A 19,513-nucleotide genomic window follows, 5' to 3' on the forward strand; every position below is an offset into this window, starting at 1 on the left:
GTTCTGCACAGAGCAGGAGTTTGAATCGCTGGCAGGTCCAGATATTTAGCATGCCAAATATCTCACAGGCTTTGGCAAGGTGGGCGATTCTCTCTGATTCTCTCACTCGCAGGCACGAGCACCGATTTACCAATGATTTCTGCCATTTTCTGCAATTTCGCAAAACCTGTCGGCGAGCCAAAATCGGGGCTAAAATCCGGCAGTGTAAACTAGGCTTTAGTGTGCTTTAATGTATCTGCACTCTTTCATTTATGTTCTGTAATAGACATTGAGCTGCAAAACCATCCCTGATTCTGAATGAGAGGTCTTTGATACAGTGTTAGATTGATCTCGCTAGGGTTCACTGGGCTGTGAATTAGTTTGTGGGGTTTTTTTTGTCTCATGTGAGACCAACGTTTGATTCTAACAAAAGAGAATATCATTTTGGTTAAAATATTTTTGACCTGGAAGTTTGAGGTTTGTAGTTATGAGATTGTGTTTACAATTGCGAGAATGGTGAAATGTTTCATGAAATGTGTGTTAGAAATCTAGAAATCCTGTAAGTGTGAAAAGCCCTAATGAGCTGTTTCAATATGCATTGGTTATTAAAAGTGCTTTTGTTATGTTTTTGTTTGTCAGGTGGGAACGTTCGTTAAATTAAGCACACTCATTCTGATGGCTTCAGAACCCAAGGAGAACAACACCTTCTACATTCAAGACTATGGTGGACTCGAAGGACTTCTTGACAACCTGCAGAAAAATATCTACAACATTGAAGGTGAAATTCAAGTGTAAAGAAGATAAACAGTAACAATTTAGAACAATGGTCCGTCATTATCCGTAACTATACAGGAAGTAATGCAGAACTAATGAGTAGTACTACATTAACAATTCAGCTACTACTATTAAAGGTTAAGTTCACCCAAAAATGAAAATATGATGTTTATCTGCTTACCCCCAGTGCATCCTACATCTAGGTGTGTCTGTTTCTTCAGTAGAACACAAATTTCACAAAATTTCACAAATTTTTAACTCCAACTGTTGCTGTGTGCCAGTCATATGATGGGGTGAATAGGTAACAAGTCTTTGAGAGCAAAAAAAAACATGCTTAGGCAACCTGCACAAAAACCCTGCTGCTCCTGATGACACATTGATTTGTTAAGACACGAACCGATCGGTTTCTGTGAGAAACCGAACAGTATTTGCAATACAGCCAAATCTAATGAGTGGAAGAAGGATGTTGCAATATTGTCCTGTTTGACACTGAAGCTGCTTTGACACAATCGTGATTGTAAAAGCGCTATATAAATAAAGTTGATTGATTGATTGATTGATTTATGTTATTTTTTTACCTAATATCCCGACGAGTCTCATTAAGTTTTACCATCGGCAGTAACTTTCGTTAGGTGAGGTCAAGCTGGTACGATCATATATATATATATATATATATATATATATATATATATATATATATATATATATATATATATATATATATATATATATATACAGATCCTCATTTGTGCCTGCGCAGATCGATCGGATGAAGAATCTACATGGTATATATCTATATATATAGTTGGAGGTTGGAGTAAAAAATCTTCATTTGTGTTCTACTGAAGAAACAGACACACCTACACTGGGGGTTGCACTGGGGGTCAGCAGATAAACATCTAATTTTTATTTTTGGGTGAACTAACCCTTTAAAGGTGTCATGAACTGGCTTTTTAAAAAGACTTGGAAGCAAATGCCCAGGGCTAGGATTGGATACGATTTGCATATTTAATAAGCTTCAGCTATCTCGTCAGTTCACGTGGGAATTGTTTTGAAAGTGTGTGGGAAAACGGCACTGGAAAGATTTCCCAACTCGCAAAATCTCTTTATCAAACAATGATTTATCTCTCATCTACCCGCGATTGATTGGAATTAGATTTTTTATTACTTGGCCCGCTCAATCGGTGGATATAAGCATGAACCATGCATCACACACACATCACACACACACACCACACATACAAACACACACACACAAGCCAAGTACGTTGCAGATGGCATGATCAAAACTTCCGGAATTTTATTTTTCCTTCAAATATCAAGTTAAGAGAGTGAACAACACACATCAAGAAAGGAATGTTATTTCACTATTTAAGATAGCCGCTGGCAGGCCAGTGATACGTTTTGGTAGCCTGTCCGGAAATCAGGACATTGGGCTTCGTGAGCCTTGGCCCATACATGTCCAAATCTGATCACACAATGAACCAACAGCACCACAAATAAAGGATTCTCCAGCCCGTGACAGCATGCCACACTTACACACAATAGATGTCAAATGATATGTAACAATGCAATACTATCGCATATAAAAAACATTTTACTCACATTAGTGTGTTGCTTCATTCCTTCATGTAATATCATCCTGTCTGCAAATCCAGTCTCTTGCTACAAACAGACGCGCAATGTCTTGCCCGCGTGAGTTGGATGTTCATTAAAAATAAAAATTATCCATGCATTATTTAATATTGGAATCGGACTGAAGTTTATGTTGTATGTTTGGAAGTTCGATCCATTGTCGCTATATTATAAGTGAAACAAGCTGATGACATCACCGTTTTCTCCAGAGCGGCTGTACAGCCGAATCAAATTCTGTTGCATTATTTTCCTGTTAACACTATGAAGCCGCTTTGAAACAACCACCATTGTAAAAGCGCTATATAAATAAAGGTGACTTGACTTGATTAGTTATGCTTGTTTCTATATTAATTAATAGTAGTAGCTGAAGAGTTAATGTAAGCTGATTAGATATAGAGGCTAAAACATAAAATATATTTTTTTAAATATTTTAAATATTTTTGTATAAATGTATAAAAATACTAGGTGAATGAAGTATAATGACTTAGAACTACAACTAAATTGAAGGCACAAGTGTGGTCATGCTTTGATTAAAATATGAGGCTGTTATGTTCAAAACTATTTTATGAAACATTTTCTAAGACCATGTCGGAATAGCTCAATTAATGCTACAATGTGCTCATTCGACGATCGTTTCGAGACGTAATCCTCATTATTCTTTGTTATGAATATTTTTTTTTTTAACAGCCATTATTCAAATCCATTATAAGACGTATGCCTGCCTAAATGGCCCATTAACAGCGCAGTATTTCATTTAGTAAGCCACAATTATCTAGAGTCTTTCTAAAGTTAGCATCAAGCTACATAACACAACTTAAAATATTGAAATTACACCTTCATTCTTTATGTAACTTTAGACCACCATCGAGTGTTTGTATTAGGTTTCCTGTTGCGATATAATGGGGATTAAATTCATATGATGATGTTAAAACATGTTATAGTTATCATTTTAAATGGAGCTAATTGCTACACCTGTTAGCAGTCATAATGTAAACATCCATTATTGATATAAAATAGCCGAAACCACATGAACAATCACACAGAAACCTTATTCCACGGTTATCGTGTGTTTATTAGCTTCTTAGTTCACTTGTAGAAATGTAAAATAGGCTCATTAAGAAAACACACAGGAGGAGCGCGTCAGGAGGAAAGTGTTGAGCATGTCATATTATTGGCAGCTTAGTGAGCAAATAAACGCCTGATTACTGATATCTGATGCATATCATTAAGATGAGACCCAGAGGGAGCAATGTAAAGAGAATTAAAAATAATAAAATGATGATAACCAAAGAAAAGAACAAAGGTAAACTAAAACAGGTATAAAACGAATTAAAAGATGATGCATAGATAAGATAGGGTGCAATCAGTTGGACGTACAGTGGCTCAGTGCTCATTCAGTAAATGCTCAGCTGAACAGATGTGTTCTGAGTCTGGATTTGAATGTGGCTACTGTTGGAGCGCATCTGATCTGTTCAGGAAGCTGGTTCAGCTGCGGCTGGCATAATAGCTAAAGGCAGACTCTCCTTGCTTTGAGTGAACTCTTGGTATTTCTAACTGACTTGATCCTGCTGATCTGAGTGATCTGTTGGGTTTGTATTTAATCAGCATATCTGCAATGTATTGAGGTCCTAGCTCATTGAGTGATTTATAAACAAGTAATAGTACTTTATAATCGATCCTAGCGCCAGTGGATGTGACGTCTGATTCCCGGTGTCGTGTATGGAATGTGACGTTTGATCTCCAGTGGTGTGACACGTCAGCGTGGGGTGGGGTTTGGGTCTATGTGTGATGGCTTATTAGTCTTATAATGTCACCAGTAAAGTCATGTGTTAACCAGCTCCTCGTGTCCGTGACTCATTGTGTTTATCCAAACACTGGCGTGGTGGCAGCGGTTACGAATCCACTCCGTCAATGCATTCGTTGAGCTTTTGATGAACAGTTAACGCTACGAATGATTGTAAAATTAGGAGCGGAGTAACTTTGATGACAAGACATGAGTTGTAAGCATGGCAAACACACACAGAGCACCGAAGCAGTGGTGTCTTACTAAAGTTGAGACGGTGAACTCCTTTGAGAATTGGCGTCAGAATCTTGTCTACACGCTGTTATTGGACGCGGGATTTGCTCCGTTTTTAAAGGATGATGTGAAGTGGGAAAAGAGGACGCGGACGTCACCATATAGGGGTTTCACCGATGATGGTGCGGAGATTCCTGCAGCTCAGCGACGCACGCGCCAACAAAAGGTTAGCATGCTTGAGCTTTTGCTGGGACAGATTGCAAATTATTGTCCAGTTATATCCCGCAACACTATTGTTAAGAATTCTACGTGCATTGATCAGATATGGCAGACAATTAGGCTACATTTCGGATTTCAGTCCACGGGCACCCATTTCATTGACTTTACTGCAATTAAATTAGAGCCTGGTGAGGGTCCGGAGGATTTATATCAGAGATTAATGGCCTTTGTTGAAGACAATTTACTCCGTAAAGACTGTGGCATTTCTCATGGAGGGGTAGCTATTGTAGAGGATGAAGAACTCTCTCCCACAATAGAAAATTGTATTGTTCTCACAAGGCTACGACTTATACATAAAGAGCTGCCAAAACTTGTAAAGCAGAGGTATGGCACTGAATTACGATCGCGTACGCTGGCGTCTATAAAACCAGAGATATCACAGGCTCTTAGCTCATTATTGGACGAACTTCAGTCGTCAGAGGATGCCAGAGCTATGCGTACTGCTGTGTCAAGCTTTCCAAGGCAGAAACCATTGTCTATGGGTCGATTTAAGAAATCATGTCCATTATGTAAAGAGGCTCACAGACCAGATAATCATTTTCTCAGTAAGTGCTCCTATCTGCCTCCCCATGACAGAGCATTCATTGCTAAAGCACGGCAAGTGGTGGGCTCGTTAGATCACACAGGGGGAGAATCTGATGATGGCCAGGAGGACTCTGTGTATTGCCCTATGGCAGTGCAGCGTGTTCATATCATGCAGTCACCGTATCTTGACGCTTTTCATGGGTATGCCCCAGTTAATCCATTAAGTTGAGCCATTGATAGCGGGGCTACAGGAAATATGATAAGGACAGCGTGTGCCAGTAGACTGGGTCTTAAGATTACCAGTAGTACCCAGTCAGCTCACCAGGCAGATGGCTCATCCCCTTTAAAAGTAGTTGGCGAGACAAAAACCCAGTTTCATAGAGATGGACATGAGCTGTACTTTGAAGGGCTTGTGGTAGAAAATTTAGACTCTGATATTCTTGCGGGCATACCATTTATGGAATGGAATGACATCTCCCTTCACCCTGCTAAGCATCAGGTCTGTGTAGGACCTAATATGTATGAGTATGGTTCTAGACGATCAGTGGGGAATACGCACGTTGTCCGACGAGCACATGTCCTTCGTGCTACTTCATCACATACTGTGTGGCCGGGTGATTTTGTTGAGCTTGAACTGCCTGCCGAGTTGGTGAATGTGAATGAGAGGCTTGCCGTTGAGCCACACGAGGCCTTTACACAGTGGCTTGCACCAGCCTTGTATACAGGAATATCAGGTAAAATCCGAATTCCCAATTTGACTAACACACCGCAGGGCATTAAAAGAAATGACCATGTGTGTCGTATTCGTATGACATATGTCCCAGAGCCTGAGCAATCTGTACGGAGTCTGCCTGAGACCTCAAGGACAGTTACTCATAGTGCCAGTATGACATCATTTTCTGATTTTGTCTCATTAGATCCAGATAATATAATGACTTCAAACATCAGAGAGAGATTTCGGGAAGTCCACCGAGAATTTGATGAAGTCTTCAACCCACAGTTTAAGGGTTATAATGGTGCTGTTGGGCCCTGTCAGGCCCTGTTCAACCACCACAGCGGAAGGGTAGAATTCCCCAGTATTCAAGAGGCCAGTTACAGGAGCTACAGGCTCAATTTGACATGTTAGAACAGATGGGAGTCTTTCAGAAACCTGAGGATGTGGGTGTTGCAGTTGAATATGTTAATCCATCCTTCCTTATTAAAAAACCTAATGGAGGGTTCCGTCTTGTGACAGCATTCACAGACGTAGGCCGCTACAGTAAGCCTCAGCCATCTCTCATGCCAAACATACTTTACGTCTGATCGCTCAGTGGAGATATATTATTGCAACTGACCTCACAAAGGCATTTTATCAGATACCCCTTTCAAAAGATTCCATGAAGTACTGCGGAGTAGTAACACCATTTAAAGGAATTCGTGTGTACGCTAGATGTGCAATGGGAATGCCGGGATCAGAGACTGCCCTGGAGGAGTTGACGTGTCGGGTACTCGGTGACTTTCTTCAGCAGGGAGAGGTGGTAAAAGATGCTGAATACCTTTACTGTGGCGCTAATAGTTTTGAGGAATTGCTTGAGGTCTGGAGAAGAGTATTACTGGCTCTTCAGGCATGTAGTCTGTGCTTATCCCCTGCCAAAACAGTGGTGGCTCCCGCACAAACCAACATCCTAGGATGGGTATGGAGACAAGGCACCATCAGTGCTAGTCCACATCGCATTGCCACATTAGCCTCATGTACTCCTCCCATGTGTGTTAGAGGCTTGAGATCTTTTATTGGTGCTTATAAAGTCTTGGCACGTGTACTTAAGGGATGTGCCTCAGTTCTTGCCCCCCTTGACGACATGGTTGCTGGGTGTGAGTCAAAGAGTGCAATTGTGTGGTCAGATGAACTTCTCCAGTGTTTTCACAGGGCTCAGAGGACATTATCCAGTAACTGTGCAGTGACAATACCGCGACCCGATGATCAACTTTGGATTGTTACTGACGGTGCTTTCAGGGAGCCAGGCCTTGGTGCAACATTGTACGTAACACGGGAGGGAAAATTAATGGTAGCTGGCTACTTTAGTGCTAAACTTCGGAAAAATCAGATCAATTGGCTTCCATGTGAGATTGAAGCTCTTGCTATAGCGGCTGCATTAAAGCACTTTGGTCCATTTGTCATCCAGTCAGCAAAGAAGGCGTGTGTTCTTACTGACAGTAAACCGTGTGTACAAGCCTTTGAGAAGCTGTGTAGGGGCGAGTTCTCGGCAAGTCCACGTGTCACTACGTTCTTGTCAACTGCAAGTGATATTTTGCAGGGAGTACAAAAAGTACCTTTTTCAAATAGAGCGTCATGGCTGTCCATACAAGCAGCGTGTTCAGATCTACGTAGAGTATGTGCACATCTTCGTCAAGGTACACGCCCCTCTAAGAAAGTAACCAATGTCAGAGATGTAAAACGATATTTGAATAATACCACTTTGGCAAAGGATGGGCTCCTAGTCGTACACCGTCATACACCACTGGTGAGGTCGTCTGAGTGCATTGTCGTTCCAAGGAATGTGTTGCATGGCTTACTTATGTCATTACACATCAGGTTGAATCACCCTTCTGCCCATCAGTTGAGACTCGTGGTTAGCCGATACTTCTATGCACTGGATTTGGAGGCTGCTATTCAACATACCAATAAGGGTTGCCATCAGTGTGCTGCATTAGCAAAGTCCCCTTCGTTTGTGGTGGAACAGTCCAGTAGTGATCCGCCAGTGACTGTAGGATCTTCGTTTGCAGCGGATGTCTTAAAGCGTGAACGTCAACTCATTCTAGTGGTTCGTGAGGGTGTGACATCTTTTACAAGTGCCCTTTTAATCGCTGATGAGCGAAAGGAGACATTGCGGGATGGCATTGTAAGCCTGTGCGTTGGCTTACGTCCACTTGATGGTCCGCTGGCAGTGGTCAGGACTGACCCGGCACCAGGATTTACAGCATTAATAAAGGACGAGGTGCTTGCTCGGCATAGATTGGTCGTCGAAGTGGGAGCAGCTAAAAATGTTAATAAAAACCCTGTTGCCGAAAAAGCTATTCAAGAACTGCAGGATGAGGTTTTGCGATTGGAGCCACATTGTCAGTTTATCACACCTCTTCTTTTGTCTATGGCTGTTGCTCAGCTGAACAGCTGGATTAGATCACGTGGCATGTCGGCCCGTGAGATGCTGTTCCAACGTGATCAGTTTTCTCTTAAACAGTTACCAGTCCATGATCAGGAGTTAATTACTCAACAGCATATACAACGCCTGGCAAACCATCCTCATAGCTGTAAGGCCAAAGCACCATCGAACCGATTTGCAGTTTGCCCAGACGTTGGCCCAGGAGATCTGGTGTACTTGTATAGTGATCGGAATAAATCTCAGGCACGGAGTCGTTATCTGGTACTTAATACTGAAGGGACGTGGTGCAACATTCGAAAATTTACAGGATCACAGCTACGACGTGGCTCATATAGAGTTCGATTGAGCGATTGTCACAAAGTTGAGTCTAGCATTGAGAAAATAGCAGCAGTTGAGGAGGACTTGGACTCTGAGAGTGAGGAATGGGATGTGAGCTCTTCCCTACAGATTCCTGACATTCCTAGGGCAATAGCCGAACCAGCAGCGGCATCAGCACCAGCACTATCGTCTGACACTCCTACGACAGTAGATGCATCAGCACCCTTACCTGGTAGTCCGGTCAGCAGTACATGTAGTTCCCCCTGTCACAGCCCGGTGCCGACACTCCGAAAGTCTGGACGTCTTCGCCGGCTCCCTGTTAAGCTGATGGACTATGAATTGCAGTAGGCATATAGCCTTGACTCGTATCCTTTTTGGGTGTAAGGGGGGGAGATTTATTTAATAAGTTTATACATGTTGTATTTAGTGTTCTTTAATAGTTGAGTACACTGTATTGTATGATTCTAACAGATGTTTCTTGTTGCCACATAGCTATCCTGGTCACCTCACTGTGATTTATAGGTCAGCAGTTACTGTAGGAGAGGTAGTGTGGTCTTATGGAAAATGGGTGGCGCCAGTGGATGTGACGTCTGATTCCCGGTGTCGTGTATGGAATGTGACGTTTGATCTCCAGTGGTGTGACACGTCAGCGTGGGGTGGGGTTTGGGTCTATGTGTGATGGCTTATTAGTCTGATGATGGTCACCAGTAAAGTCATGTGTTAACCAGCTCCTCGTGTCCGTGACTCATTGTGTTTATCCAAACACTGGCGTAGATGTAACTGGAAGCCAGTGTAAAGTATAAATTGAACACAATATGTACATTGTAATTTTGTTTTAACACATGTACATAGTAGTTAATACCACCTCATATAAAGTGGGACCACATACTGTATAACATTTTAAATAAAATTAACTAATGATGAATTCACAGTTGATTTTAATACTTTTCCCTCTGTGGTTTCAGGTTTAAAGGACACACACAGCAAAGACAGACAGAAAGAGTTATCGCAAAGTGGATTCAGTGTCCTCTACCACAAGGTCAGAAATATGACCTATATAAAGTATATGTCACTTTTTATGAATTTTATTTAGGCAGGATTTCCCAAACTAGGATTTTTACCCCTTGGAAGTTTTTGAGGGAATTGTATTCATATATATATATATATATATATATATATATATATATATATATATATATATATATATATATATATATATATTTTTTTTTTTTTTTTTTTTTATATATATAAATAATACATTTAAAAATAGGAATAATGTAAGGACATTTCTGTTTACTTTTATGATATGATATGATAATCTATTTTGGGTCGCCACTTGATGTTGAATTTGGGTAATGAAAAAAAAATGTTTGGGGAAAACAATTTTTTTATTTGCTGCTAAATGTCAATTAAAACTAACACACAGACTCTAAGAAAAGAAGATCTGTTTTTAGAAATTGCCTGTGATTATTGTATGTAGCTGACATGGTTGGCTTTGATTTTGTTTCATGTTAATGTTTCTTGTCTTTGATTTTGAAGTTTAGTCACAGTCATGGTTCCTGATTGTCATGTGATTCCTGTGTCCTCATGTGATCATGTTATGTGCTTCCCCAATCTCATGTGTTGTGTTCTGTGTTCTCATTGGTTTGTCTTGTCATGTGATACTCTGATCTGTTAGTCATCGGTTAATCGGTTCCTTGGTAGTCATTAGTCATAAGGCTTGTTCGACTTCATGCAGCACCACAAAGATCAGCTGCCACCTGCCAAAAGCAATGCATTCTGGTTAGAAAATTTGTCTGACTTTGATCGGTGCTGCAATCGCTTCACGATCACATGTACCATCAAAGTACTGCACGAGCATAACGAGACCAGCCACCTATATCAGGCACTACAGACACTCAAAAACAGCTGCGAAAGCCTTGATGAAGACACTTTATTCTCATTGGTCAGATTCTGTGATGACAAGGACGACGTGTGCTGTGTGTTTTCTTAGATAAGTTGCTGTATTTAACTAGCCTGGGAAAACCCAGACAACTTCCGGCAAATTTTTATTTGCTCTGCAAGTTGTCTGGCAAAGAGCCCATTCAAACCAATTTCTAATCTGTTGAAATCGCGGCACCAATCAGAAACATTGCTTTACACGATGACGACAGCGCAGCAACGGTAAAGCAGATTTTGTACATTACAAAGATGGATGCCGCCGTGGAGCATCTGTTTTAAGCAATTTAAACTTTTCCTTTTCGTTAAAACCCGAGCAAATAATAACACTCGGCTACCAGATGTGGATTACACACGCTACTTTGATGAGGAGGATGGGGAGTGTGATCATGTGCCAACACCACACAGCAGCTCTATATCTGGCCTTTCTGTGCTTATTGTGCAACTAAATTGTTGTGTATTGTGCTAATTAATTGAGATATCTTACAGCTCTTACAGGTTTTTGGCCTTGTCTGTTCCGTTGCTTCTATTACTCTCCCCTTTTTTGTAAGTCGCTTTGGATAAAAGCGTCTGCTAAATGATTAAATGTAAATGTAAATGTAATGCTTATTTGCTCAGACTAGATCTGGTAGGCATGTAAAAATAGTAAATAACGGTAATTGTTATTGTAAAATAACTAGCGTAACTATGCTCACGTCTGAAAATGTTCTAACACATCTTAAATGACTAAATTTGAATACATTTTGTGAAACACAATTTTCCAAAGACTGGCAAAATATTGCAAATTGCATTCTAATTGCAATACAAATGCCTTTCAAGGGGGGCAAATGCGATTAGAGCTTGATGTTTTCTGTTCGACCATCAATTCGAGATGTTTCAATAGGACTGAGATGTTACGCTGCGTTCACACCAAACGCGAATTGAGCGTCAAAAATGCGTTTACCGCCTCTAGTTTGACGCGTGAACATTTTAAATCCATTCCCGTGTCTGCAGCAAATTGGACGCACGTAGAAATCGAACATTTGAAGCGAAATAGACATGCATTAAAGGCACTCCAGGTGAAATATGTCCTAAAACACCATCTGACCATCTGACCATCAAAAAATATATATATTAAGCATTAACAGCCACACAAATGTGGTTCAGCCAACACACTACCTAGATTATCTTCACTGCGTATATTTAAATAAAATATAAAGTTATGAAACTTCAGTTTGCCCTCAGTCAAAATGATTTGGTAGGCAACAATAGATTAATTAGACCAAAGATCGCCCATTAGATGCACATAAGACAAATTATTTGTCATGTTTAACCTCTACAGAGACATCCGAGCCAGCGGCAAACACCAGAAGGACTGGCAGAGGAAAGGCTGCTCTCGCCGGGGTTAACGAGTGCTGAGCTCCCGCTGATTGCTGGATCTCACGACTACAAAAATGCAAGAGTGTTCTTTTTAAATAGGCACTGTCTTTATAAGTAAACCACATAGACGGCAAAGTTCAAATTTTTCAACTCGTCCGTAGACACGAAGTCGTTTCAAACGCGTGAATGCACAAAAAGCACCAAATTTGCATTATTCGCGCGAACTGGACACGCAAATGAGGCGGAATCACGCCCATCGCGCCGCAGGACCTCCAGACGTGCGTAAACACGCCTTTCCATTGACTTAACATGGAAATCATTCGCTCCAGACGCTCTATTCACGTTCGGTGTGAACGTATCTTTAGTCTATTAGGTCTATTAGGTTGATGGAACAAAAATGTTGATGGAAAGGCGATGGACACCAGCTATTATCATATTTCTTTTACAACAACGGCAAAAGTTGTCAGAAGCCATTGCAATATCTTCCTCGAAAACACAAACAGAGAATTACTTTCAGAGTCTCAGATGTTTCTCCGCTTTGCATAAGTCATCTCCTTCATCGCTCTGATTGATTTTAGGTCTATCCAATTGCGCCCAGAGGCATTTGAGCGAAGTCCGTTGGTGACGCCCCTAGGGAAATGATTTGTCTATTAAGCTTTGCCAGACCATAACTCAGTTAATACTGAGAATGATCTGATTTTAACCAGGCTAGTTTTAACCAATCGTAATAATGAATATCTTATATTTGAACAAAACGCACAAAACATAAACAAAAATGAAGATTACGCAATCTAATAAATATATATTCTTATTGTATAGGAGTAACAGTTCAATGCAAAAATCATTGGTTCAGCACAATATGGAAAGACCTGATGGCCATCTCTGTTTTCCTGCAACCGGCAGATCTCGCCAGCTGATGTCAAGCTAGTGTAGTTAATCTTGAAGAAGCCTATTGTTTACACAGTGCATCCGAAAACTCTTCACAGCACTTCACAGTGTGCTGTGACTGAAGCTGAGACTGCTGTTTGTTCAGGACTCTGTGATTGTGGGCTCGGTTGGATCTAATGACTGGCGTGGATCTCTGTATGAAGTGACGGGATCAGGATCTGGATTCAAAGAGACAGAGATTAAGGATCCAGCTGTCAGCAAAGACTCATACATGGGTATGTTGAAGCTGTTCCTTCCGTGTCTGATGTGAAGTGTCTGTGCATGTTTTAATGATGCTGATGATGTTCAGGTTACTCTGCTGTTCTGGGAATGAGAGGCGGTGTCTCTCTTCTGTTCTCTGGGGCGCCGCGGGCCGGACACAGGGGTCTGGTGACTGTCTTCACCAAGAATGAAAGCACATGGACAGTGATGAGGAACATCACCGGAGAACAAGTTAGTGAAGAAAAACCCTCTGACAGGAAGTTAACACTTCCCAAATCCTACAGTTCTCCAAGAAGAAAGCAGTTAGAAACACTCTTGCAAAACCATTGCAACCATCAAGAAAACCTCAGTGGCCACCCCCTAGCAACATGCTTTCATAATTATTTTTTTCAGTGAACAGACTACACTCATCTAAAGGATTATTAGGAACACCTGTTCAATTTCTCCTTAATGCAATTATCTAATCAGCCAATCACATGGCAGTTCTTCAGTGCATTTAGGGGTGTGGTCCTGGTCAAGACAATCCCCTGAACTCCAAACTGAATGTCAGAATGGGAAAGAAAGGTGATTTAAGCCGTTTTGAGCGTGGCATGGTTGTTGGTGCCAGACGGGCCGGTCTGAGTATTTCACAATCTGCTCAGTTACTGGGATTTACACACACAACCATTTCTAGGGTTTACAAAGAATGGTGTGAAAAGGGAAGAGCATCCAGTATGCAGGAGTCCTGTGGGAGAAAATGCCTTGTTGATGCTCGAGGTCAGAGGAGAATGGGCCGACTGATTCAAGCTGATAGAAGAGCAACTTTGACTGAAATAACCACTCGTTACAACCGAGGTATGCAGCAAAGCATTTGTGAAGCCACAACACACACAACCTTGAGGCGGATGGGCTACACCAGCAGAAGACCCCACCGGGGACCACTCATCTCCACTACACATAGGAAAAGAGGCGACAATTTGCACATGCTCACCAAAATTGGCCAGTTGAAGACTGGAGAAATGTTGCCTGGTCTGATGAGTCTCGATTTCTGTTGAGACATTCAGATGGTAGAGTCAGAATTTGGCGTAAACAGAATGAGAACATGGATCCATCATGCCTTGTTCCCACTGTGCAGGCTGGTGGTGGTGGTGTAATGGTGTGGGGGATGTTTTCTTGGCACACTTTAGGCCCCTTAGTGCCAATTGGGCATCGTTTAAATGCCACGGCCTACCTGAGCATTGTTTCTGACCATGTCCATCCCTTTATGACCACCATGTGCCCATCCTCTGATGGCTACTTCGAGCAGGATAATGCACCATGTCACAAAGCTCCAATCATTTCAAATTGGTTTCTTGAACATGCCAATGAGTTGACTGAACTAAAATGGCCGTCACAGTCCCCAGATCTCAACCCAATAGAGCATCTTTGGGATGTGGAGGAATGGGAGCTTCGTGCCCTGGATGTGCATCCCACAAATCTCCATCAACTGCAAGATGCTCTCCTATCAATATGGGCCGACATTTCTAAAGAATGCTTTCAGCAGCTTGTTGATCAATGCCACGTAGAATTAAGGCAGTTCTGAAGGCAAAAGGGGGTCAAACACAGTATTAGTGTGTGTTCCTAATAATCCTTTAGGTGAGTGTATATAGATCATATGCAAGTTTGCAATTACATTCATTTTTATCATCAGATTGGATCGTATTTTGGAGCATCTCTGAGTCTGTTGGATGTGGACTCAGATGGAGACTCAGATTTCCTTCTGGTCGGAGCTCCGTTATTTTACCAGTCTCAGCCGAGGACAGAAGGGAGGCTGTACGTCTACACTTTATCAGGGGAGGTATGGACAGATTCACTACATGCTCCATTAATAAGTACAGAAACACATGTGGTTAATGTTCAGGGCCTGTGACTGGAAGGTTGCTAGTTATCACCATTAAGTTACTCATAGGGATTGCCATTGTAATCGGTTCCTGATGTCGTTCTATCGCATGAAAGTCATGGAAATACATTGTATTGTTGCTGGTCATGTGCTGATGAATACAGATTCTGTTCTTTTTCTCTCTCTGTAGTATTTTGAGAAGACACTAAATGAGTCAAACACTGGCAGATTTGCATCATCTTTGGCTTCACTAAAGGACCTGAATGGAGACAGCCTGTCAGATTTGGCAGTCGGGGCGCCGCTTGAGAACGAAGGGCAGGGAGTCGTCTACATCTACCTGGGTGACAGGACACATGGCATAAACCTCAAACACCCTCCTCAGGTAGGAGATTGCTTTAGTTCCCTCAATCCCAAACACTGTTTAACCCACAATCCCAGACAGGCCGAATGTTGACAGATAAACAGACACTACAGGATAAACAAAAATCAAATCTTGCACCTGGAGGGCCAATGCCCTGCAGAGTTTAGCTTCAGCCACGATCAAACACACCTGAACAAGTTAATCAAGGTTGACAGATAAACAGACACTACAGGATAAACCAGTACAGTGATGAACTGCTTTGGGCACTGGAGATCTCTCTCTGTGTGTTTGTGTGTGTGTGTGTGTGTGTGTGTGTGTGTGTGTGTGTGTGTGTGTGTGTTCAGCGGATCCCAGCGCAGTCGGTTCTTCCCTTTCTGCAGCAGTTTGGAGTATCTCTGTCCGGTCAGATGGACATGAGCGGTGATAATCTGACAGATATCGTGATCGGAGCAAAAGGAGGGATCGTGCTGCTCAAGTAGGACACTTCACAACACATTTACCAAATAATGTGAAGATTCTCTTTCAGTCTCAACACTAGGACTCATTTATGAACTCTGGCTCTGTTTGCGTATAGTCACTCCAGTGGCCCGTTTTTAATTGAACCCTTAGTTTGGAGATTAAATGCAATGATTTTAACAAATTAACTATCAGTTTGAGTCAGAAGTTTTTTCAGGCCCTGTTAGCCTCGCTGTATCATTGCCTGTTTACTCTTTTCTCTCTTCTCAGGGCTCAGCCTGTGATGTCTGTATCTGTGCAGCTCAGCTTCAGTCCCAAAGAAATCAACCCGAACTACTTTGAATGCCTGGGTGACAAACCGTTGAATGCGTTTAATCTCACTTTGTGTTTCACGGTGGCCGAGCTGACCAATAGCAGTGGTAATGTCAATGACATCTCAAAGAGTCTCATGAAGAGCATGGCCTCCCTGTCTTACCCTCTCATGTGTCTCAGGATCTCTCGAGAAGAATCTGAAGGTTTCTCTGAACCTGGATGTGGATGTGATGAGAGCAATGAATCGAGGATTCTTTGATCAGAGGGATCCGTCATCCAGGACTCTGCAGAAGTTGATCCTACTGGCTTCTGGGTTCTCCTGTTTCACCTTCCCGGTCTTCATGCCAGTACGTTTTGTCTATCACAGCTTCAGCCAATCACAGAAGCTTCGGTTTAACAGCAAATGTTGTGTTTGTTTTAGCACTGCATTACAGACACGGTGTCTCCTCTTAAGATACAAATGCATTTCTCACAAACTGAGATGTTTTCTGGAAACTCCACGGCTATTCTTGACATCCACAGCAGGACAGAAGAGTTTGTTGAGGTGAGCTTCAGCTTCAGACATCTCTGTTTATATACTCTAGGTTTGTTAAATGAATTTCTCACTCGCAACTCTTAAGGTCCTTCAGCTTCACTGTATAAAGTTTCTGCAACATTCAAAAGCTCTATAAAAGTTTCTGTTTTGTATGTGACCAGGCACCGTTCCAGATGACTTGTAATTCAAACAGCTGTGTGGCCGATCTGAAGCTGACCTTCAGTTTTATGTGAGATATACCTGATTAAATAAAATGATCCAGATATCCAAGATGATATTAATGTGAAATATGATTGTAAATACTTTTTGCCACCCTTCAACAGCTTTTTAAACTTGACAATGTGATGAAGATTGCGTGTTCGGTTTATTCTGCAGGAACGACACATTATTGGTGGTGAATCAAGCTCATTTCACTGTCCTCGTATCGCTGGCCAATCTAGGCGACGACTCCTTCAACACCAGCATAGTGCTGCACTATCCAGAAGGCCTCTCGCTCTCATTATTTGACACCGTTAAGGTACCGCAGTCCACATGTCAAACTAAGAGCTGTCAAAAGTAAATAAAAAAATAAATATGGCATGAAAATAAAAAAAATAGCTAAAATATACCCTCTATATATGTATGGACTGATAAACTCTCAATAGACAAGACAATTAACCACATCTCATTCTACTACTTAAGTTACTCTACTCATTTTTTAACATGTTAAGTATGACTTGCATATACTTAAAACAATTATTTAATTTCCATTAAAACACTGATATTACACAGAGCTGTGCCATTCAGTATTGAATCGAGAGCTTAAATTCCGATTTATGAACTGAAATGGACAATTAAAATTTGGAATGTGTGAATTGGCATTTAATAATTCTGTAAGTGTGTGTGTGTGTGTGTGTGTGTGTGTGTGTGTGTGTGTGTGTGTGTGTGTGTGTGTGTGTGTGTGTGTGTGTGTGTGTGTGTGTGTGTAACAAACAGCCCAGCCGGACTAGAAGCAGTTGTGGTGATCGTGACAACGGTGCTACGAACCGAACCACCTGCAGTATTAATCTACCGGTGTACCGCAGTGGAACCGCAGTAAGACACACACAGACACTTCACTCTGGCATACAGCTGAACATCTGGCCAACCGTTTAGGACACACACTATATTACCAAAAGTATTAGAACATCCCTCCAAATCACTGAGTTTAGATGTTCAATCCCTTCATGGCCACAGGTGTATAACTCCAGCTCTCGGCCTGCAGACGCTTCTACACACATTAGTGAAAGAATGGGTCGCTCTCAGGAGCTCAGTGAACTCAAGCGTGGGGCCGTGATAGGCTGACACCTGTGCAATAAGGCCATTCCTGACATTTCCTCACTACTAAATATTCCACGCTCAACTCTTAGTGGGATTATAACAAAGAGGAAGCCATTGGGAACAACAGCAACTCAGCCACGAAGTGTTAAATCCCAGAGCGGGGTCAGCGCATGCTGAGGGTCACAGTGCGCAGAAGTCACCGACTTTCTGCAGAGTCAACAGCTCCAGACCTCCAGTCTTCTGTGGCCTTCAGATGAGCTCAAGAACAGCGGAGAGAGCTTCATGGAATGGGTTTCCATGGCCGAGCAGCTCATCCAAGCCTTACATCACCAAGAGCAATGCAAAGCGTGGGATGCAGTGGAGTAAAGCAGCCGCCACTGGACTCTAGAGCAGTGAGACGTGTTCTCTGAGTGACCAATCACGCTTCAGTCTGACAATCACATGGACGAGTCTGGGTTTGGCTGTCGCCAGGAGAATGGGACTTGTCTGACTGCATTGTGCCAATTGTAAGGATAGGTGGAGGAAGGACAGTTGTTTTTCAGGGGTTGGGTTGTGGCCCCTTAGTTCCATAGAAATTTTGGACAATTTCATGCTCCCAACTTTGTGGGATCAGTTTGTGGACGGCCCCTTTCTGTCCCAACATGACTGCGCTCAAGTGCACAAACCATCTGCCCATAAAGACATGGATGAGGAGTTTGGTGTGGAGGAGTCCTGAGCTCAACCCGATAGAACAGCTTTAGGATGAATTAGAGCGGAGACTGAGAGCCAGGCCTTCTCGTCCAACATCAGTGCCTGACCTCACAAATGAGCTTCTAGAAGAATGGACAAAAATCCCCATAAACACACTCCTAAACCTTGAGGAAAGCCTTCCCAGAAGAGCTGAAGCTGTTAGAGCTGGAAAGGGTGGGCTGACTCCATATTAAATCTTACAAATTAAGAATGGGCTGTCATTAAAGTTCATGTGCATGTAAAGGGAGACGTCCCAAAACGTTTGGCAATATAGTGTACCTGCAGACAGCAGAGAGGGTGGAGTCAGAAGCTGACTCCTCTGTGAGTTCCACCAAAGAAACGAAAGCCACGAGGGCTGCATGCACAAGATGAATAAGATCCTTGTCCTCAACCACATGACAGGAGGCAATGGGTGATGACACAGAACAGGACAGCAAATTGGCTATACATTAGCTCTCTATGATATGTACTGTATTGTAAAGTCATACTGCTAGAGATGCACAGGTGTTTGTGGCCAGACCCAGAAGGATATATATATATATATATACATATATATATATATATATATATATATATATATATATATATATATATATATATATATATATATATATATATATATATATATATATATATGAATTGATACTGATCTAAATCGATACATTTAACAAAGTTGCATTTTGCACTCAACAAACATCATTCATCAAGTGTGTTTTGTCTGGTAATTATGATATTTGACCAACATTTGAGATTTGTGAAACACTATTTGACTGAAACGGTATCAGAAATAATCTTAGAAATACTTTATGTAAAAAAATACTAAAATGTTTTAACTAAAACTTGAACTAAG

At 41.8% G+C, this 19,513-nt stretch overlaps 1 protein-coding gene across 1 annotated transcript in view; it reads left to right on the forward strand.

Annotated features, from left to right (window-relative positions):
• LOC137072593 (integrin alpha-M-like) overlaps positions 1–19,513 on the forward strand; it is a 76,225-nt gene that overhangs the window by 22,563 nt on the left and 34,149 nt on the right. The window contains exons 9-21 of the mRNA XM_067440436.1: positions 619–757; positions 9,633–9,706; positions 12,998–13,127; positions 13,202–13,344; positions 14,783–14,929; positions 15,162–15,353; positions 15,677–15,807; positions 16,059–16,207; positions 16,281–16,447; positions 16,522–16,644; positions 16,797–16,864; positions 17,011–17,152; positions 17,611–17,709. Coding sequence (XP_067296537.1) covers positions 619–757; positions 9,633–9,706; positions 12,998–13,127; positions 13,202–13,344; positions 14,783–14,929; positions 15,162–15,353; positions 15,677–15,807; positions 16,059–16,207; positions 16,281–16,447; positions 16,522–16,644; positions 16,797–16,864; positions 17,011–17,152; positions 17,611–17,709 — 1,704 coding nt within the window. The remainder of the gene's footprint in view (positions 1–618; positions 758–9,632; positions 9,707–12,997; positions 13,128–13,201; positions 13,345–14,782; positions 14,930–15,161; positions 15,354–15,676; positions 15,808–16,058; positions 16,208–16,280; positions 16,448–16,521; positions 16,645–16,796; positions 16,865–17,010; positions 17,153–17,610; positions 17,710–19,513) is intronic.

The sequence above is a fragment of the Pseudorasbora parva genome, chromosome 4 (assembly GCF_024679245.1).
Source record: "Pseudorasbora parva isolate DD20220531a chromosome 4, ASM2467924v1, whole genome shotgun sequence".
Classification (NCBI taxonomy): domain Eukaryota; kingdom Metazoa; phylum Chordata; class Actinopteri; order Cypriniformes; family Gobionidae; genus Pseudorasbora; species Pseudorasbora parva.